Below are 23,540 nucleotides of genomic sequence, written 5' to 3'. Positions count from 1 at the left end.
ATTCTGCATTTGTTGTTACAAGATGGGGATGGGATGGGATTTGGGTATAGAACAATAGGACATAATCTAAGGATACATGTAGGTACCACTGGTGATATTAAGGCTTGAGATAGAGAAGTGAAAAATTGTAAGTAAGGAGAGAGTTGATGATACAAAAAATGAAAAAGAGATGAATAGAAGATAAAGAGTGATAGACCACATAGGAACTACTTATAAGAGCTTTATTTGTTTGTTATTTTCTAATTTAATTTATTGGGGTGACATTGGTTAATAAAATTATGTAGGTTTCAGGTGTACAGTTCTGTAATACATCATCTGTATATTATATTGAGTGTTCACCACCTCAAGTCGAGTTACATTTTTACTGGTAGATAATGGAATGTCCTTCTGAAAATTAAATTCCTTATTAGATCATCTGCAAATCATTTATTCATTCCTAACTGTATAGTACAGAGTAAGAAATAGTTGAATAATTTTCTTGATCCTGCATAAGTTTGAGTTAGCCAGGAGAAAAGGGTGTTGAGTCATGTTATTGAGAGAAGAAACCTGTGTAAAGGCCCAAATGCAAGTAAGCCTTTCTTTTCTTTTCTTTTTTAAATATGACTTATTGAGCAAATGCATGGAAGTGAGATTTGAGAGATAGGTTAGGGCCAGTTTATGAGTGTGGTCTTCCACAAAGGGAACGAGAAGTCATTAAAGGGCCTTAAATAGAGTGGTGACATGAATCAGATGTGTTTTAAAGGACTATCTGTGGTTTCATTGTGGAGAATGGATTGAGGGAGCAGAACCGAAGGCCGTAAAGTCAACAGACTATTCAGTAACCCAGGTGAAGAAAGATCATCTCCTTTAATGAGATGGTGGTTCTGTGAATGGAGAGAAGTAGATATCATTGAGATTATTAAGATTATTTTAAGAATAATAGGGTTAAGGTGTGAAAAATGTCCACTAGTTTTAAGTGTTTTGAAGTCATTGGTGACTTAAAGTGCTTTTTCAAATGGCATACATGTTAGTGAGTAGGTGAGGGAGTAGAGATAGGTAGAATAGACAAATCAAGTCACAAGGAACAAAGTGGAAGCTATTTAACATCTTTCCATAAACAGATTTGGAGCATATATTAATGAGTTAATTTTTGTAAAGTACTTAGAATGTTGCTTGGCTCATAGTAATAATTATCTTTAAGTGTTAAAGAATTTTGACTCAGATGACTATCATGTGTGTCAGCTATAATAATCCTCCTCCTCCTCCTACTTCTTCTCCTCCAGAAGCTCATAGTAAGAGCTGATGAACTAGATTTCATTTCGTGGTGATCTGATAGAGTTAGCATTTTTACTTTATTGTTTTTTTATTTTTCCATGGTAAGACAAATAGGTGACTAGAGACTCAGAATCTTAAATGAGATTGTATGAGTTTGTACTTTGTTCTATTGCCATCTAGTTTTTTGATTTTGAATCAATATCTTAAACTCTAAGCCTCAGTGTCTCTTCAGTGCATTCAAATATTTGTTGAATTTTTTTTTAAAGAATTTGAGGGGAAAAAATTGCTACAGAAAAATGAGCAGTCTAACAGCCACTTCTTGTGCTTCCATGTACTACTGATTTTGCTTACTTTTTACTTCAAACTATTCTGTACCCTACTTCACACTAAAAACGTTTGTTTACTATCTATGAACACCTTAGGTTGAGTTTCTTTAAAGACAGAGCATTTATTAAAAGGTTTAAAAAGAGTGTATGTCAGTATCAGCATTTAGCTTACTACTTAAATGCTTTGTTTTCTACACCACTCCTTTCACTTAGGCAAAATGATGTAAGTATGGATACTTGTTTTATTAACCTGAGGATTTCTTTCTCGTTCTATTTAAACTATATGTGTTTTTTCTGTTACTTAAAAACTCAAGTGTGCTTTATATTTCTAGGTCCGGTTTATCACTAAAATATGGCATCCTAATATTAGTTCCGTCACAGGGGCTATTTGTTTGGATATCCTGAAAGATCAATGGTAAGATATTTTCAGTTTACCTTTTTTCCCTTCTCCCACATGAATTCCACAATTATATTTAGTTAAGTGTGTAACTGCTTCAAAACAGAAGTATTTATTTTAGCTTCTCTTATTTGGGCAATAATTTGAAAGCTTATGTACTTCAGTACATAATTGAAAATGTTATAATTGAGGTCAGTCTGTATTTAAATACGGATTTACTAGATTTGTATTTCATATGCTAGCTTTATCTCCTGGAAAGTCTTGGACTTCATTATTTATTTTGGTAAATTTGATTCTTTATTATCTCAAGAAGATACTTGTGAAAGACTAAAAACATTAAGTATTGAAATAACTGGCACTGACTTGGATGGAATGTGAAAATTTGTGTTAATTGAGCACAGTTAGGTTTTCAGATTTCAAGGAGTACTTTTGTAGGTGATATCTTCATTTGCACCATAATTTATAGTGCTTTCACATATTTTGTCTGATTTGATCCTCATATAGTGTTTTACGAGTTCTTACTCTGGAGCCATTATGTTCAAAATGGAGCTATTACATTCAAATCATGGCCCTGCTGTTTACCTGAGCTGTGTGTAGTCTGAAGCACATTACCTAGTCTTTATGCCTTGGTTTCCTCATCTGAAAAAAATGGGGTTAATTAATACTTCATAGGGCTGTTGGCAGGATTAAATGAATTGTTTCATATAATTCTCTTAGACTAGCGTCTGGTATATTCTGAAACTGTGGGTGGAAAGATTAAGACAAAGAAGTATAAAAAGACATTGGAGTGGGAGGAAACAGTAATAAGTTGTGTGTTCTGTTTGTTAAGGAAGGGAAAGAATGGAACCCGAACAAGGTGAAACAGGAATGACAACATTCAGTGTATGGGCAGTTTGGTTTATTTAGAAACTGGATAAACAGGCAAGAGTTGCTGGTTTGGTTTTGTTTTCTTTTTCCATTCTAATAGCACACCTGAGTAAGGCCTCTCCCTCAGTATATCATCTTTTGGGATCTAGTTTCCTTTTTTTTTCCCCTCAAAGGTTTTTTAAGATTTTATTTATTGACTTTCAGAGAGAGGGGAAGGAAGGGAGAAAGAGAGGGAGCGATACATCATTTGGTTGCCTCTTACACGCCCCCAAATGGGGACCCAGCCCACAACCCAGGCATGTGCCCTGACTGGGAATCGAACCCACAACCTTTTGGTTCACAGGCCAATGCTCAGTCCACTGAGCCACACCAGCCAGGGCATAGTTTCCTGATATATATTCCATACTGTTAAACATTGAACAGTGTGGAATATACCTAACTTTTACCTTCTGTCATTTTTTTAATTTTTGACTTCTTTGCAACTTACTGAATTTGTTGGCTTCAGTGTTTTCACCTGTAAAGTCATCTCCAAGGCCCCCAGCCCTATCATTCAGTGATATTAATGAATATTTACAGTGTTAGAAACATCTTACTTTTATTAACTTCATTTTCAAGGTATCAGTTCTATTCTCCCATTCTTCCTATGTTCACTGTCAGACTCCTTAACTGGTTCCTCCCTCTTCTGGAGCTTTACATATGAGAATGCCTCAAGACTAAGTCCTGACCTCTGCTTCTTTCTGTCAAGACTCACTTCCTTGGTGAGCTCATCTCATCTCATGACTTCATGTATATACTAGCAGCTCACAAGTTTTTCTTTCCTGAACTCTGGACTCATGTTCTGTTGCCTGTTTAACATACTCCTGCCTGTTTAACATAGTACTTGAGTATGTAATGGACATCTCAGATTTAAACATGTTAAACTGAACTGATATTCCCCTAACCAAAAACTTGCTTCACCCATCTAAACTATTGGCAACTACATCTTTGCAGTTGCTCGGCCCAAACTTCGTCGTGATCCTTGATTCTTCTTTCTCAGGCACTCTGTACGCTGTCTGCAAATCCCAGTGGTGAAACTTCCAAAATCTTAGCAGTAGCATAACTATTGCCACCTTGGTCCAAGTCACGTTACCTCTTACCTGAATCATTACAATAGTTCACCCCCACCCCCCGCTTCTGTCTCTTCTCAACAGCCAGAATGATAACTGCCCCTCTCTTAAAAACAAATGGAGCTCCAGACTAAAGTCTTCCACTGACTTTCATTTTTGCTCAGTTAAGTCAGCAATCCTATCACTTCTGATCTCTCCATAGATAGTTGAAAGATTATGGTGTATACAATATATAGGGGGAGAACTTGATTTTTTGTGCCAAAAGACTTTTATCACCTGTTCCCACTTCTAAGGTGAAATAGCTGACTTTAGTCTTGTTTGGTAACTATGTAATTGGAATATTAAAAGATATCAAAGACATAGCAGATAAAATAAGTGAGATTGGATATCCCTGGGTTTGTTCTCGCCCTTGCCCTCCCCTGCTTTATTGAGGTATAATTGACATTTAGTGGATATACATGTTTAAGCATGCATGTTTCGACTTCAGACGTGGAATTTCATTTTAAAAAAACTATACGATAGTAATTTTAGGAAAAATAAACTGAATAAACATTGAATAATTTGGGACAGGTGTGCAAGAAAACAATTTGGTCTTTAATACTTGTGGATGATGACTTACCTTTAATATATAACAACTTATGTTAGTATGGTTTATTTCTTAATTCCTAAACTTAGCCTACTTGGAAACTATTTTATGATTTTTTTCATCTGTTATGACTAAAGATGTCTATTTACCTGGGGAAGAAAATGACAACACATAAAAATTGCTCTCAGTGACACTGCCCATTCAGAAGACACGAATAGGCATTAAGAGATTGTTTAGATGGTTGATAAGCTATGCTCAACATCATTAGTCATCAGGGAAATGCGAATTAAAATCACAATTAGGTATCACTACACACTTGTAAATAGTTCTCATGAATTGTAGTTTAACCACTCAACCATCAGTAGCTACCATAGGTAACCGTATGCTTTCAGTATGGCCCAGCAGTATAGGTTTCATTCCTCCATATATATCCAAGAGAAATGCAAGAGAAATGAGTGCCTATGTCTACCAAGAGACTTGTACACGGGTATTTGTAACATATTAACTCACATTGGAAATAACCCAAATGTCAATCAACAAGAGAATGGGCATGTTTTCCAGTGGAATACAACATAGCAGAGAGAAAAAAGCATACTGATGCAGTCAACATTAATGATTCTCAAGAGACATGCTAAGTGACAAAAGCTAGACACGAGGGGGTCTGCACTGTGATTCTGTTTATATGAAATTAAAGATGAGCCAAAACTAATTTATGGTGATAGAAATTACGACAGTGGTGGGGTAGGTAAGTGTTGTGAATGGGAGGGGGCACAAGTAATCTTTGGCTGGAACTACTCTATATTTTTTTCTAAGTGGTAGTTGCATGGGGGCATACACATATAAAAATTAATCCAGCTGTGCAGCATTTTACTTTGTTTATTATACTTCAAAAAATTTAAACAAAAAAGGTGCCATTCTCTTTAGCAGTGTGTTTTGCATAAACATAGATGATTTATTGATGGTCTCCTGAAAGATCCTTAACAGAAAAGTTAGTCAACAATACAAACAATTCACATGTTTATTCTGCATGCTAAAGTCCCTACTCAGAACATATGAATGACTGTTTAATTAGCCATATTAACTGCTTATTTCTTTGAGATCTGAACAAAACTAATTAAGAGGAAGATAGGTTTATGTGGTTCTCACTTACTCATATCATCCACTAATTAATTCAGATTTGCTAACATTTTGAAATAATTTTATATTTTTGTTTGCCTTATTAGGATTTGTTTTAATAGATTTAAGCTAATATTGCACGTCGAATCCTAAAAATCTCAATGCCATATGAATTTAATTAGTATTTTGTGGAAGGAAAAATAAATAGAAAAAAAATTTTATTTTTAGTTGTATACATTTTCACAGCACTAAATTTAGATCCAAAAACTAATGTAGAATAGTCACATATACAGTTTAATATAAAAACCTTTTTATTTCTTTTAATTAAAAAATTTAAATTAAGTTGACATAACAGTATTATATTAGTTTCAGGTGTACAACATAATGATTAGACATTTCTGTAACTTAACAAAGTGATCACCCAGTAAGTCTAGCACCCATGTGGCACTGTGCACAGTTACAATATTATTGACTGTATTACCTGTGTTACACTTTACATCTCCATGAATGTACTCATGTGTTTATACCAACATAGATGTTAACAGTGTTTCTGGTGTTTAGGAAGCCAGGGGAGTAGGTTTCATTTTGATATTAGTTTTATTACCACTAATTATTAAAAGTGTCATCATTTACTATTAATTTTATTTTCAGATATCTTTATTGAACTAATTTTTAAGGGTTCATTAACACCTCCCCAGCATTTTATTATTTTCAAGCATATAGAAAACTTATATTTTCTCATTGAGATTGTTACAAGTTGAATCTAAAGTTATAGCTCCAGATTTTCTTTTTGAAGGCAAACAATCCCTTTTAGCATGTTCAACTTTAGGTTCTTAGTTTTTTATTCTTGAAGTGATAACTCCAGATGGTCTAGTAGTTTGTGAGTGTCTTTCAAATAAAGACACTGTAAATAAAGTAGAAAGTATTTATTAAAAAAACCTATGATCCCTGGCCGGGTAGCTCAGTTGGTTAGATAGACCATCATCCCGATACTCCAAGCTTACGGGTTCAGTCCCCAGTCAGGTCATGTACAAGAATCAACCAATAAATGCATAAGTAATTGTAGCAACGAATTGATGTCATATCTTCCCCCTTACCCACTTACTCTCTTTTTTAAAATACCAGTAAATAAAATTTAAAAAAATAGTAACTTATGGATCTATAAGGGAAGAGTTTATTACTTTTAAAAAAATAATTATAAAATTCATATGACAAAATTTACAATCTTAACTGTTGTTTTTTAAATTATATATAACGTTGTAATCTTAACTGTTTTAAAATATAAAGTTGAGTAATAAGTATATTCACATTGTTGTGCAACCAGTCTCCAGAGCTGTCCCTCCCCCAATAAGTCTTATTTATTTAGAGCAGTTTTAGCTTCACAGCAAAATTGAGAGAAAGGTACAGAGATTTCCCATATACCCCCTGCCCCCACCCCCACACATGCACAGCCTGCTGCATTATCAGCACCCTCCCCCAGAGTATGTTTATTATCGTTGATGAACCTACATTGACACATCCCAATCATCTAAACTCCATCGTTTATATTATGGTTCACTCTTGCTGTACATTTTATGGGTTTGAACAAATTTATAATGACATGTATTCATCATTGTGGTTTACAGAGTATTAGAAATGTTATATTTTAAAACAAAATACATAGTGATTATAGAATTCAGTTCAGTATCAGTTTTGTTCTTTCTAACATCAGCTAGTTACATAAATGCTACTGAGATCTTTAGTATTTTATTTTTAAAAATTTATCTTAGAATCTAGAGGTACTGAAAAAGATATTTCCATTATTAATCACCAATATTCCTAGAGCTATCAACAATAAATTGCTTTTATACAGAGAATAAAATATAGTCTACAAAACCAAAAACAAGGAAAGAAATGAAATTACTATTATACGGTGTATACCTTGGATCTCAGAGCTCAAGTTGACTCAAGACAGAAGGTGTATTTCTGAAGCATAAAACACACCTGACCAGTGTGGCTCAGTTGGGCATTGTCTTGCAAAGTGGAAGGTCACTGGTTTGGTTCCCAGTAAAGGCACATGCCTAGGTTGTGGATTGGGTGTGAGAGGCTGATAATTGGTTTTTTTCCTCTACCTCTTTCTTTCTCTCTCAAATAAATAAATGCATACATACATAAGTATATAAAATTTTTAAAGTATTTGCAAAATATAGGGGGGATATATGAGGTCTGTCTGGAAAAAGTCCAGTTAATATAACTTGAATGGTTTGTGCAACATCAGTGAAACCTGGCAGCCAAGGAGAGAGAATTGGAATGCGCATGCATAAGCAATGGCGACATCTCTGTACTAGTCAGTGGGGGTGGTGGACGCTGTTGAGTGAACATATGCACTGTGTGGCAGTCACATTCAAAATGACTCAGCGAGTAGAGCAAGGAATCTGCGTCCAATTTTGTGTTAAGCTTAAACATTCCTCCGCGGAAACTATCTGAATGATTCAGAAGGCCGCAGCTGTGGGCAACTGGTGATAGGCAGCTTCATCACAACATTGTGCCTGCTCATGTATCACGTCTGGTGCAGGGATTTTTGGCAAAACATCAGGTCACCCAGGTGACTCAGTCTCCCTACAGTCCAGACCTAGTGCCCTGCAGCTTCTGGCTTTTCTCAAAACTAAAACCACATTTGAAAGGGAAGAGATTTCAAACCATCAATGAGATTCGGGAAAATATGATGGAGCAGCTGATGACAATTCCAGCAAAGTATTTTGCAGCGTGTTTTGAACTGTGTGAGGTCCCAAGGTACATACTTTGAAGGGCACTGAGGCTTTATTGTCCTATGTACAATGTTTCTTGTTCTTGTATCTTTTTCAATTAATGTCTCTATTTTTCATATTACCTTGTATTAAAAGAAAAAAAAATCCAAGGAAAATTCAAGTGTCAGGTACTGCTTGATCCTGGGGTCTCGAGAGTTTATTAGGACACAGCCTCCTCCATTTCTCTTGCTCTATTCTCCTTACTGGCTTTATTCTCAGGTTCCAAAATGGTATGAGTAAGACTGCCAATACCACCAAGCCTGGATCCTCACAATATTATGCCCTGTGTGTATGGCAGTGGGAAAGGGTATACAGTTGCATGTAAAATTCTGTGCTCGGCCTCTTTATCCCTCCACCCTATCTCTCCCCTCCCAGAACTCTTTTCATCTTGCAAAACTGACTCTACCCATTTAGCTTCCCATTCCCTACCCCCTCCAACCCATAGCAACCACCATTCTTTTTGTCTCTGTATCATAGTGTTTGTCTTTTTACTCCTGACTTCATTTAAGACAGTATCCTCAGGATTCATCCATGTTGTAGCATGCTACAGATTTTTCTTTCTTTTTAAGGCTGAATAATATTCCATGGTATGTGTATACCACATTTTGTTCATTCATTGATGAAAACTTGAATTACTTCCACATTTTAGCTATTGTGAATAATGCTTGCTATGAATATGGGTCCCTGCTTTTAATTGTGTTGGGTATATATCCAGAAGAGCATTTGCTGTGGTTTTTATTCATTCACTTATTTATTTTTGAGGAATTGCCATACTGTGTTCTGTTGCATTCCCACCTAGCGGTGCACAAAGATTCCAGTTATTCCACATTTGGGTTTGTTTGTTTTTAAATAGTAGTCATCCTGATGGGTATGGCTCAGTTGATTGGGTGTCGTCCCACAAAGTGAAAGGTCGTCAGTTCAATTCCAGGTTAGGGCACATGCCTGAGTTGCAGGTTCATTCCCTGGATGGGGCACGTTTGCGAGGCAACCGATGCCTCTCTCACTCTCATCAATATTTCTCTCCCTCTCTTCCTCCCTTCCCCTCTCTCTCTTAAAAAACAAAAACAAAACTACTCTTAATAAGACTCCCATGATCCCTGACTATACCTTGTGTTTTGAGCTCTCTGTACAATCATTTCAAAATCATAAAATTACCATAGAAAAATATACTCATCATTGTAAAGAAGAGAAAAAATGATAGGTGGATATATAATTATAAATTCTCTAACTTAATTATATGGTTAAGATAAAGTCGAGGTTACTTTTCATTCTAGTAGTTTTTGTGCTTTATTCAAAAAACATCCACTTTGCTTGTGTCAGTGAGAGCATTCTTAACTTGATCTTTTCCTGTTCTTAATTTTAGGGCAGCAGCAATGACTCTCCGCACGGTATTATTGTCGTTGCAAGCACTGTTGGCAGCTGCAGAGCCAGATGACCCACAGGATGCAGTAGTAGCAAATCAGGTACAATTTACTTTTCTGCTTTTGAAATACTTTTTCTTACATTTACTTTAGTCTCTAGTAGTTTGCAGTGTTAATATATGAACATACTTCTGTTGGAACTAAAGTTGGAAATGGTTTCCTCTCTTAATTTTTAATGTACTAGGTTAATTGGGTATATGGTAGAGACTTTTTAAAAAAACATTATGAAAATTTTTAAACACCTGACTCTTAAATATCCAAGTCACCGACTAGAATTATTCTCTATGTATGTATCCTTTCCTTTTGTTGATTTTTAAAAATATATATTATATTGATTATGCTATTATTGTTGTCCCGGTTTTATTTTCCCCTTGGTTCCCTCCACCTGGTACCCGCATTCCCTCCAGCAATCCCCCCTCCCTTAGTTTATGTCCATGGGTTGTGCATGTAACTTCTTTGGATTCTCCATTTCCTATATTATTCTTAACTTCCTCCTGTCTTATTTTGCACCTACCAATTATGCTTCTTGATCCCTGCACCTTTTCCCCCATTCTCCCCCTTCCACCTCCCACCGATAATCCTCCAAATGATTCTACATATCTCTGATTATTTTTCTGTTCTGCTTGTTGCTTAGTTTGTTTTTCAGATTCAGTTGTTGATAGTTGTGAATATATCGCCATTTTAATGTTCATAGTTTTGATTTTCTTTTTCTTAAATAAGTCCCTTTAACATTTCATATAATAATGGTTTGGTGATAATGAACTCCTTTAGTTTTTTCTTGTCAGGGAAGCTCTTTATCTGCCCTTCAATTCTTAATGATGGCTTTGCTGGGTAGAGCAATTGTGGCTGCAGGCCCCTGTTTTTCATCACTTTGAATACATCCTTCCAGTCCCTTCTTGTCTGCAAAGTTTCTTTTGAGAAATCAGCTGATAGTCTTATTGGAACTCCACTGTAGGTAACTTTCTGCTTTCCTCTTGCTGCCTTTAAGATTCTCTCTTTATCTTTAACCTTTGGCATTTTAACTATAATGTGTCTTGGTGTGGTCCTCTTTGGGTCCAGCTTGTTTGGAACTCTGTGCTTCCTGGGCTTATATGACTGTTTCCTTTACCACTTTAGAAAATTTTTCTTTCATTATATTTTCAAATAAGTTTTCAAGTTCTCGCCCTTTCTCTTCTTCTGGCACCCCTGTGATTTGGAGGTTGGTACATTTTAAGATGTCTCAGAGTCTCCTTAGCTTATCCTCACTTTTTTGAATTCGTTTTTCTTCTTGCTGTTTGATGAATGCTTTTTCTTTTTTACATTCCAAATTGTTGATTTGATTCTCAGTTTCATTCCCTCCACTGTTCGTTCCCTGTAGATTTTTCTTTATTTCACTTAATGTAACCTTCATTTCTGCCTGGGTCTTTATGCTTTTGATGTACCCACTAAGTCTTTGAATATCCTGATTAGCGATGTTTTGAATTCTGCCTCTGATAGATTACTTATCTCCATGTGTTTAGTTCTTTTCCTGGGGTTTTTGTTCTTTTATTTGGGCCATATTTCTTTGTCTCCTCGTTTTGGCAGCCTCCCCGTGTTTGTTTCTGTATATTAAAGAGAGCTGCTTTGACTCCCTGTCTTAGCAGGTGGCCTATTACATAAAAGCGCACCTGTAAGCTGTGTATGGTGGAGTCTTAGGTAATTGCCAGGGCAGGGCAACCCGTGTCACTGTTCTGTGGCTTTGTTAAGGGAGGCCTGGGAGAGGGGACAATGCTGCTGCCAGGCCTCTGGAGTTCTGCCCAGGAGGAAGCTTGTCTTCTGGCACTCACCCTGATGCCAGTCACTTTAATTTCTCCCTGTATGCCACTGGTGCCCTTTCAGCTGTTGCCCTTTCAGCTGCTGCCCTGGTGCTGAATCCTAGAGGGAAAGAAAGTCCTAAGTCCATTGTAGACCTTTTAAGGGGAGTCTTCTAAGAACCCAGCAGTTCCTTCCACCACTCCAACCCCCACTGGTTTTTACAGTGATGTTATGGGAATTTAACCTTCCTGGGCTGGGTGGTCTGGTCTGGGGCTGGGATTCCTAATTACGAAGGTATCCCTCCCAGTTTTTATCCACCACATGTGGATGTGGGGCTGCCCATTCCACATCTCTACCCTTCCTACCCATCTGGGTGAATGTACCTTCTTTAAATCCTTGGTTGTCAGACTTCTCTAGAGCTCAATTTTCTGACACTTCTGGTGATACTTGTTTTATAGTCTAGTTGTAATTTTTTCTGTAGTTGTTGGAGTAGGCGAGGTATGTTCACCTACACCTCCATCTTGACTGGAAGTCTTACTTATTTTTAGAGAGAGGAGAAGGGAGGGAGAAAAATGGATAGAAACACCGATGTGGGAGAGAAACAATGGATCAGTTGCCTGTCACATGCCCCCAACTGGGCACCTGTCTCGCAACCCAGGCATGTTCTCTGGCGAGGAAACGATTCTGCAACCTTTCAGTTTATAGACCAGCACTCAATCCACTGAGCCACACCAGCCAGGGCTTCTTGTTGATTCTATTCCCAGATCTCCTGTCGTCATACTTCTCTGCCTCAGTACACGTTAGTCTCTTTTAAATTTCTCATTTCTGCTGCTCTGGTGGAGCTCCCTGTCCTCAGCCTCTTCCTTACCCCATGTTCTACATGGATACCAGTTAGCTTTATTAAAGTACAAATTTTATTTTACTTGACTGCTAAAAACTTACTGGTTCCATAATTACTTACTCTGTAAGTCTATAAATTATTTAGTTTGCAGAGTTCTTTCATCATTTGAACTATCTGCAGATCCAGCTTAATTTCCTAAATTCTTGCTGTTCTTCAAACTCCTGTCTCTTCAAGGTGGTGTTCATTTCTACATGTCATTTTAGCAAACCTAACATGTTTCTTCCACCTGAGGACACGTCCCTCTTAGCAAACTTCTCTTTTCCCTTGAAAAGTTTACACTTTCTTTTATATTTTCATGTTTAAATGTTCCATTATTTGTCTTAGCATGCTTAGAATTATGGCTTTACATGTTATATATATGTCTGTTGATTCTTTTTGGTAGAAGCATAGCTTGAGTCTTAGCTTTGATTTCTGTTTAGTTCTGAGCCTCAAAAGTTGAAGGGGACTCAGGTTTTCTCTAGCTCCTAAAACAAATAATTAGACTTATTTCCTTGTTAACACTTAATGTTAGAAACTATATCATTTTGATATAAAAATCTCATAAGTCTAAAAATATTAAAGAAGTATAAAACACTTTTAAAAGTGAAGTTATTTTAAATGTATACTTTATTAAGTAATGGAATATTTGAGAATAAACTTATCTCTTCAGTGCATATAGTAAGTTTTATGGTAAATTCATAATCATCTCAAAACATGCTATAAGCTAGGACTGTGCTGTAAGTTACGTTCTTCTTAAATCACTGTACACTGATGTAGCTCTAGCAAAAGAGTAAAAGTCTAGTTGTATATTCTAGCCTGAGCTGTGGTTAATACAAATGCTCAGTCATATGTATTAATGTCCACATTATTTTAGAAGCTAGTAATTCTATTTTAGTTGTATAATACTTACCCTACATAGTGTTTAGAAACATCTCTAATTAGAAATAATATAACATCTCACTTGACTTAGTATTAGTTTTCTGCTACCTAATATTTGTTGAAATGTCAGTATAACTTATGAATTATAGCTTCAGGTTCAGCAGTCTTTTCTTGAGTGACATAGTATATTTACAGTGGACAGTGAATCAGTAACATAAAATCTACATTAGTTTTATTTAGAAAAAAGCAGGTTATTAGGCATTTAGAACTGAACTAGTATATTGAATGTTATAACTATTGTTATGTATATCATTTTTTTCCCTCATAGTACAAGCAAAATCCTGAAATGTTCAAACAGACAGCTCGACTCTGGGCACATGTGTATGCTGGAGCACCAGTTTCTAGTCCAGAATACACCAAAAAAATAGAAAATTTATGTGCTATGGGCTTTGATAGGGTAAGTAACACAGAGGTATGCTGATTTTGCTGTATTTAGTGATTTTATTATTTTTATGTTTTTTATTTATTTTAGAGAAAGAGAAATATCAATTTGATATTCCACTTACTTACGCATTCATCGGTTGATACTTGTATGTATCCAGACTAGGGATCAAACCCACAGCCGGACGATGCTCTAACCAGCTGAGCTACCCAGCCAGGGTGATATATTGATCGATTTTAAATGATTGAGGCAAATTTTTGGCTGGCAGAATTGGTTCAGAAATACTCTAAATTTAGTATTTATTTATTTATTTTCTTTACTGATTTTTAGAGAAGAGGAAGGAAGAAAAAGAAAAAGTGATTTTTTGTTCCACTTATTTGTGCATTCATTGGTTAAGTCTTATATGTTCCCTGACTGAGGATCAAACCCGCAACCTTGGCGTATCAGGGTGATGCTCTAACCATCTGAGCTACCTGGCCAGGGCTCTAAATTTAGTTTTAATAGATAAATTTTCTGTTATTAAAAACCAGTGATTTTTCTTTTCATATTGCTCATTCCAGTCATTGGTTTTAGAAGCTTTTTATGCACTACAAGCGCAAGGTAACATAAAGATAAAAACAAAACAAGGTGCGGTTCTCAATCCTATAAAGACAATGAATGATTCAATATTTTAAAAATCTTTTCTTAGGAAAAAAAAAAGAAAAAAAATTCTTTGGGATTTGATTATTTTGGGGTTCCCTCTTTTTTCTCTACAGAATGCAGTAATAGTGGCCTTGTCTTCAAAATCATGGGATGTAGAGACTGCAACAGAATTGCTTCTGAGTAACTGAGGGAGAGCGCTGCTGATGTGATCAGGCTTGCCCTTCTCGAGGAGCATCGACATCTGTTACTTTTAGGATTCTGCATAAATTCCTTTTAAACTGGCATTCTTGCCTAATGTTGTTATCTAGGCACCATTGGAGACTGAAAAAAAAAAATCCCTGCTCTGTAAATAAAGCTAATTAAACGTCTGTGTAAATTTAAAAAGGGGAAATACTTTTTTCTTACTTAATAGTGTAAAAATTCTTTGAGCTAAGCGAAATCATGGAAAAAACATGCTACTTTAGTGTTTAGCAGTGTACCAAGACTAGCAAGAGTTTGCTTCAGGATTTTGTTGAATAATTAAGATAATATTTTGAGTGTGTCAGGACCATTTAAATTGTTGGTGTTGCATCACAGCTACCTTAACTGTTTTTAACATGGATCCTCTGTGCCTGTGAATTTACTTGCATGCTTGTACTTGACTTCTTAGGATGGGTAGCTGAAAAGACCACCATTTTAAGCATTTGAGAATTCTTAAATACAAGACTTACCCAGAATTGAAGATGGTGACCTCTTCAGAGCCTTTTGTCCTAGTCAGCAGTCTGGGACACCATGTTTATTTTTCCCTTCTCACCTGCACAGCTAATACCCTAACAGTGAATTCTTTGGGAAATGTGCTGACAGGCAGTACCCCTTGCTCCATTTTTAGGTCATCCATGTGGAATATTTTGTCACAGTTCTCTACTCTTAAAAACGTTCCTATGTTAAATAATAATGTAGAAATGGAGCTGCCAAGTTTGTTTCTCATGCAAAACCAGTAAATACTTGTTGCAGTATTCCCAAGATTTAATGAAAGAACCCAACTTAGTTTTTGAGGTGAATTTGACATCTTTCTATTTTTAAGCTGATGAAATTTTTGAGAACTTGAAAGGATGAAATCAGCTTTTCGGTTTTTTAGCCTTATTTTGACTTTATAGAGATTGCTTTTTCAAATACATTAAAAGTCACTCTTGCTTGCATTTCCCCCGATTTACACAAGAAAGCTGTGTTGGTGTTTTACTGCACATACTTCAGATGCACATAGGAGTAGAAGTGTGTTATAAATCTAGCTTTCTTTATGATGTTTCTGATAATATGAAAATTGAAACTACCGTCTCTTGTACATAGTCAGACTTTCTATACGTATAAAAGTTACATTTCATTCTAAGTTCTAAAGTTTGAAAATTATTAGTTTTGCAGCTCAAACACTAATGTGACCATTTTGTGAAGGTAGAAATGGATTTATGCAGGCAGTTCTATACCTAGAAACACAGTGCTTATTAAATTTTCAGGACCAATGCAAATAAAAATGTAATAGAATCGGAATGAGATAAAGTAAGGCTGTATATTGAAAGTCCTATTATAAAAGGTTTGCTTTCTTCAAGTGTTATTTATCCTAAATTATAATTGTTAAGTGTTTGAAAAATTTTGAACCATAAATCTAGCATAATTTCATTTGACGTCTCAATAATCTTAGAAGCAATAAAAGAAACCATTGTTAAATATATGGTAATGTTAAAGATGTGATGGTTCTTCCAAAAATTTGTAAGGCTTTCCTAGTCAATAGTAAACTCTTGTAGTTGATATTGCATACTAAACACAAGTTGCTATGTTTTTTTCTCTATGTTTGCTTCAGCATAAATTTCTTTATACAGTCAGCCTCCTTTAATTGTTGTAGTTTAGTTAATTTTCTAAAGATGCCAAAGGAAACAAGATTTTTCTTTATTTATTTTAAATAACTAAAACCTTGTACATTATACTTTGAAGTAAGGCTGGAGTTGTGTGAAAATGTGGACAGTTTTGTTGCATTGTTGATTAGAATTATTATTATTTTTTTAGTGGAAGGCAGCTTGGTAATAGTAATATTTGGATTATTTTAAATATCAGACATCTACACCCAGTTTACTATTTGCTTGTATTTTCAGGGTATATTTAATTGTCCTGTGGTTAGACAAAGGAAGAAACTCAGAGGTTAGTAAATGTCAAGCCTTGCATACTTAGCTCTGGGAGGCAGCTAAACCTTGCCTTTGATTTTTATGCACATTAGCCCTATGGGGTATCTGTTCATCTAACTATAATTCAGCTTCCCAGGCCCAGGAAATTAGTATGAGAGGTTCTCCATAGTGGATTTTTCATTTCAAAATATATTTACCTCATTTTCATTTAATGTGATCATCTCTCTTTCTGGAACATTTCCCACTGTTACCCTGTTTTGTTTTCTTCCCATCTCTATAGGTAGATTTATTTCCCCAAACATAGAAATTAAGGCAGTTTTTTTCCTCTCTTACATTTGTTTGGGAAAAGGACACTAAAAGTACAGGTATAGGAAAAAAGGTACCCTGGTGAAAATTATTTTTATAATTCTCAATTTTTTATTATTTTTTCAGTTTTAAAGGCCTCAAAAATTATGGTTAAAAATGTATTTAGTGATATCCTGTTTAGGGCGGACAGATTTGCTAGAAGTCACTGATAAGCGCAATGGACTTCTAATGTAATCAGGTCTATTTCATGAGTATGTGCCTGACTTAAAACAACAAATACTTAGTTGTATAGTATTTCAGTACAGATTACTGAATGAATAGCTATTTGTGACCCAAGTAAATATACAGTAAGTAGTGTATAAATATTTGAGGAACTTCCACTAAATTTGATGCTCTGAGTCAGCTCCCACAAATGTTTGGAATTGTGTCCAGGATTTACTTAAACACAACATGTTCAAATATAGATATGTTTGGCTTCTGAGTATTTTGCTTTTGAGAATAATCTGTGAAATGAAGGCTGATTTTGGGGGGAGGGTATTTCACGTTTGTGATAATTGGTGGCTCTTAAAACTATGCAAAATAATTTTTTTAAGTATATGAGAAAGAATTGGCAGTTAAAGTGAGTATTGCTTATTTATGCACTACAGAATGTAGCATATGTTACTGTTTAGGCTGCTTAATAAGTTTATCAATGTGAAAAATAGATCTTGGCTATAAGTGTAAGCCTGATTGGAGCTTTTAAAACTGCAATAAGAGTAAGATAATGTTTCCACAATCTTGTAGCAATAGAAGAAATAAAGAATTTTGTTGTTTCAAAGCTTTTAGATGGATTTGGGCAGAATAGAGTTGGAGCCAGGTGTACTTGTACATACATGGAAACAATGTTTGGATATAAAAAAGGAAGCCATCTGTTTACAGTTAACTTTATTTCATGGACTTCTACAAAATGATGTTGTATTAATCACTTTTTCTAGTTCAAGAAATTTAAATTCCAGGGTACAAACCATTTATTTAAAAAAATTGCATTTCCGTTTTTTCAGTACCAGTTTAAAATGAATGCTTAATATCAGCTTTTTGCTATCACTAGGGAGGAAGGCAACTTGAAGTACCTACTGATAAATAGCCTTTTTCCCAAATTCAACTTTTCTGCAGCGTCTACATACTATGTCACACATTCTGTTTGCACTGTTGCAATATGGATCAAAATCTTGTGACGGAGGGGTAGGAGAAGGTCAGTATCTCCCTTGTCCTGTTTGTTCTGTTACGGCTCTATTGGACTGCTACTCATAAACCTGTGACCATCACTTAAATGTAAGTTGAGAATGTGTCACCTAGTGCTTGGTTATTTTAACCATGCTGCTATATATACATATACATATATATATAAATATATAAAATCAGGTGTGGCACAGTTTATCAGTCTGATTCTAGGGGGTGAGTGGATACAAATCATTGCACTGTGCTGTCAACCGATCCTTGTGTGCTTGCTGTTACCTACTTTTTACAGGCATCATAATAAAAGCTAGACTATTTCTTTTGGGGGGAAAGAGACTTATTTAATGTAATTTAAAGACTTTTCCAATAGAAAATGAAATACTATTGAAAATAATGTCTATTTTTTAGCTTTCAGCAATTGATGGTGCTTTGTTGTGGTGTCTGCTGGAAGTCTACTGCCGTTATAGGGATTCTCATTAACCTCACCAAGAAAGAGCCTTGCTTGTTAGCTTCTCTAGATCTCTATTCTAAACCATCTGTTAGTGATGATAAATTCTGTAGGAGGGTCTATCTTGAGCCGTTAACTTCCTGTATGGGGAAAACGGGTGGGTTACCGTAAAGACCATGAAGCAGGGTGGGCTGTGGGTGGAGGGTTGGGTATTTGTCTTGAGAATTAAAACTACAAAACACTTTTGTACACAGCTGATTTTTTAAAAAATAAACACATTTTTAAAGATGTTGAATTTTTTTTCCCCCTTACTGGGAATTCTTAAAAATAAATGGCATGCATGTTTTCCCCTGAAAATGGTTTATATCTTCTTTCTGGGTACTCATCTGTGGGCAGGCAGTTAAGCCTCCACATTCCTTAAACCAGGTAGTGGTTTCTCCTAGACGAGTTTCAAAGAGATGAGCATATGGTCATGTGTGCAAAAGTTATATTGGGTCTTTGAAGTTAAGAATGGGTTGAAATTGTTTAGTTAAAGGTATTTGAAAACAGAACATTAGAGTAATCCAGAGTTTGTTGGTACTGAAAGTAATTTTGTTTATTCTCTTCATAAGTGCACACAGATCTCTGGAAAGGGTGTCTGTTTACATGGAAAGGACTGAATTATTTCAGAAAGTGTTGGGTCACTATCTTTGGATTACCCCTGCCTCGTTTGTAGTGATGGTTAGAAGAGGTTATATTGTTTCGGATTTGTACTAGTTTATATAGCATAACATTGTTACTTTGGGTCTCTAGGGCATTCATAACCAGCTTTCAGCACTTCCATGGGTTTCCCTAGCCTGGAAATGAAATTGCTCCTAACTGGAATACCAGTACAAAGTGCTCTTTTCATGAGCACGCTGGGTCTTTACCTGTTAAAAATCAAGGATAGTAAACACTTGGTACATGTTTTGATTCAATCATCAAAGGTTTTCTGTGAATAACATGAATAATAAAGCTTTTAGGAGTATCTCCTAGAGTAATTTACTGTCTAGGCATGTATTTGTGTTGTAATGCTCATTTCACTCCATTTATTTGGGTCTGCTGCATGGGCAACAGCAGACCCTCCATATCACCCTGCCCAGGCTCTGTAGCTTCAGCTTCACTGGAGAGGACACTCCAGCGTCATTGCAAGATGTCGATTCAACACGGGAAGAGACAGATACCGTGTCACTCCCGAGTCGGACTGCACAGCCATTCTCGGCGGTGCAGATAGACTCTTAAGAAGCTACACCATCGTCTCTCGAGACAGACGGCTGCCGACGACTCCATTTATTTTCTGTAAAACTACATTAAAGCACAACTTCATCATTTTACTTAATCTTCCTGTTAAAAGTTACCTTTTAAGATGTTAAACCAAAGTCAAGAAGGCAAAGCTGTGTAAATACCCAGTTTATAATGTTTAGGAGCCCTTTTTTTTTTTTCAATATACATAGGTAAAACAAGGCAAACCATATAAAACTGGACAAAATTTTAGAAACCCAAAGTGTATTTTATTTCTTAGTAAATATACCTATTACTTTGTTTCTCCCTTACAGCATAAAAGTTTTGCTGCATGTACAGAATGTACCTAAACTTGATTTAAGGGCAATTAGTAGTATGTTTTCTTCACTTACACAGCTAATATTTAGCTCTTGAATTATTGTATTCCATAGCTCTTCATTCTCAGTATATGAAATATATTCCTTTGCTATACACATTTTTTTTAAAAAGGTTTTATTCATTTTCAGAGAGAGGGAGAGAAACATCGGTTGCCTTTCACACGCCCCCAACCAGGGACCTGTCCCACAATCCAGGCATGTGCCCTGACAGGGACTCAAACCGGCAACCTTTAGGTTCGCAGGCTGGCACTCAGTTCACTGAGCCACACCAGCCAGGGCTTCTTCACGTTGATTATTTACATTATATTGGTAGATGAGTGAACTGTCCTAAGCAATATTGAGGAACAAGAGTAATGACATTCTCTTGTGTCTTCTAATCATATTTATGGAATTAAAGAATTTTAAGGAAAAGAACCTCGCAGTCTTTTGCGCCCTCTTCCCCCCCACCCCCCCCAATTAAAAAAATCCTTTTAAAAACAGATCAATTAGCCCTGGCTGGTGTGGCTCAGTGAATTGAGTGCTGGCCTGCAAACTGAAAGGTCACCACTTCGATTCCCAGTCAGGGCACATGCCTAGATTGCGGGCCAGGTCCCCAGCTGGGGATGTATTTGAGGCAACCAGTCATTGTTTCTCTCCCTCTCTCCTTCCATTCACCTCTCTAAAATTAAAATCTAAAAAAAATAAGTGAGTTGAATACCCAGAATTGGGTTATTTTTGGTAGGAATCCTTTATTTATATGTGCTTACTAAACTTGATAGCATGTTTTTCTCCTGGGGACATTTTTTTTTTCCATTGGTTTTAGAGGAAGGGAGAGAAACATTGATTGCCTCCTAGACACATCCAAACCAAGGATCAAACCGGCAACCTAAGGTATATGCCTTGACCAGAAGTCACCCCACAACCCTTTAGAATGGGACGGCACTGCAACCAAATGAGCAACCCGACCAGGGCAACATGACAGCATTTTGCGGCCTAAAGTACTATTCTTGTTTTCCTTAAAAATAGGATTTGTGGAGGAGTCATTTTCAAGCATGAAAAGGAAAACCAGCTCAGGTGGCAGTGAGGTCTTCAAGGGAAGTGGCCCCAGACCAGTTTTTATGGTATGAATTCAACAATGTTTTGGGGAATTAGCTTCAACTGTGCTGAGGCTCCCATGACTTCTGCTGAAGTTACTTTACATATACTAAACATACTTGACTGCCTGTTTTTGGAATAGAATATGACCCATAGAAAACATGATCTAAACAGCATCATCTGATTGACCCTAAAAGTCATTTCATTGTATTACAGGTACTATAATGTCACATAGTGACATTCTGTGTATGAGGAGAGGAAGAGCGCCTCTGCGGCTAACTTCATAAGATGTCATGACATAGAAGTAAAATCAAAAGGCAAAAATTCTTATAAGGAAGGAAATTCAGGATAGTGTACTGAAGTGATTATTAGTATGGTACATTTTCTTCATTTAAAAATTATATTTTAGCCCTGGTGGTGTTGCTCAGTGGATTGAGTGCCGGTGTCAGCCTGTGAACCAAAAGGTCACCAGTTCGATTCCCGGTCAGGGCACGTGACTGGGTTGTGGGCATGCAAGAGGCAACCAATTGATGTATCTGTCATACATTGATGTTTCCCTCCCTTCCCCCTTTCTAAATAAAGAAACTCTAAAAATTGATATTTTAAATGTGTATTTTTTATAATTAGTGAAGAGTTCATAGTGGAAAATCTGCCTCTTACTACTAAGCCATAGAGTTAATTATATTTCTGTTCCATCAGTTATACCTAGTATCTCAGTTCTCTAGTTTTATCCCTAACCTTTATCTTAGTAATGAATTTAGATTGGGGGCTGGGAGTCTGTTGCATGCACAAAAGCACTGAGAAAGAGTAACTTTGGGTACAGGGTAAGGGGCACCTGCTCACTGAAGCAGAAGCTTTTGAACTGAGGTAGAGATGAGAGAAAAGTAAAATGAAACAAGGAGACTGTGATACCTAGATTAGGGTAACAACTAGAAGATGAAGAGAGGAAAATTATTTTTATTTTTTTAAAGTATTTATTGATTTTGAGAGAGAGAAGGAAACATCAATTTTTTGTTCCACTAATTTATGCATTCTTTTATGTGCCCTGACTGGGGATCAAACCCACAACCTTGGCATATTGGTTTGATGCTCTAACCAACTGAGCTACTCGGCCAGGGTGCGGAAGATTATTTTTAATCCCACACCCTACATTCCCAAAGGTGAGGCAGGTGCACTTCTTGTTTTTCACCTGGACCAAGCTGAGATTCCATGGGCCATCACTAATGTCCTTGTCCCTTGCCTGTAATACCTGCATAACAGGGTTTACCTGGAGAGAAATACAGTTGTGCTGTTGTCACGGTGAACCACCTGATAACCACTATTTTTCAGTGTGCCGTTAGCGCTGAGCTCCTGTCTTGTATCGTCCTGATCACCGCAGTTTTTCATTCTGTGAAGTGACACGCGCCGCATACTTGCCTTGAATCTCCAACAGGGTGTAATCCCTCAAAGCTAACGAATTCTTACATAACAGAAGCAGGGAGTGTGTCTCACCGAATGTGTGCTGCATACCTTCACCTTTTGTTACAGACTGTCTTCCCTCCCCACTGTTCAAGGACTTGGCTCCCCTCTCTTCTGCGTACCTCCATCTTCAGGAGAAAAGGAAACCTGTGTAGGCTCCATGCCCCATCCAGTCCAGGACCCATGAGGTCCATTTCCATGCATTTAGCCACTGTGCGGGACATTGCAGACTCAGGTTTAAGAAAACCATCCTTGTTTCTGGACCACCCAATGTGATGCTTCCTCCATTTCGGCAGTTGAGTCGTTACCCTCATTTGTCCAGTTGCTCAAGCGAAACCCTCAGAATCATCCTTCACTCCTTTTTCTGCCTAACGACTCATTAGAAACTCTTATTAGCTCAATCTTTACATATACAGGGATGCAAAAAAGCAGGTTTACAGTCGTAATACAAATAATAATACAAGAATAAAGAATAACCTGTTTCGTATAATCATAACTGTAAACCTGCTTTTGCCTGTTCTGTATTCTGGTTCTGGTTTCACTGCTGCCCCTATTCCCCTAACCAAGCCACTGTCACCTTTGCTTTGACCCCAGACATGCCCTGCTTCCACTTGAGCTCTTATAGTGCATCTGCCACAGAGCAGCAAAAGCTTTTTAAAGTGGAACTTGCCTGCTCAAAATGGCTTTCAACTAAATTTAAAGTAAAATTGGTGCTCCTTATCATGGCCACAGAATCTATCCCTCTAAGGCCTTAACCCGTTCTTCCGTCCATTG

The 23,540-nt window shown here is 36.6% G+C and overlaps 1 protein-coding gene across 1 annotated transcript in view; it reads left to right on the top strand.

Annotated features, from left to right (window-relative positions):
* The window catches only part of UBE2K (ubiquitin conjugating enzyme E2 K), a 55,319-nt gene extending 39,141 nt beyond the window's left edge, over positions 1-16,178 (top strand). The window contains exons 4-7 of the mRNA XM_090266970.1: positions 1,913-1,995; positions 9,802-9,901; positions 13,720-13,848; positions 14,589-16,178. Of these exons, the coding sequence (XP_090123096.1) occupies positions 1,913-1,995; positions 9,802-9,901; positions 13,720-13,848; positions 14,589-14,663 (387 nt within the window). The 3' untranslated portion in view covers positions 14,664-16,178. The remainder of the gene's footprint in view (positions 1-1,912; positions 1,996-9,801; positions 9,902-13,719; positions 13,849-14,588) is intronic.
* The last annotated feature ends 7,362 nt before the right edge of the window (positions 16,179-23,540 follow it).

The sequence above is a fragment of the Furipterus horrens genome, unplaced genomic scaffold (assembly GCF_987537825.1).
Source record: "Furipterus horrens unplaced genomic scaffold, mFurHor1.1.pri manual_scaffold_2, whole genome shotgun sequence".
Lineage (NCBI taxonomy): Eukaryota > Metazoa > Chordata > Mammalia > Chiroptera > Furipteridae > Furipterus > Furipterus horrens.
Note: the sequence above shows the minus strand (reverse complement) of the source record. Positions and strands in the feature narration are given on the sequence as shown.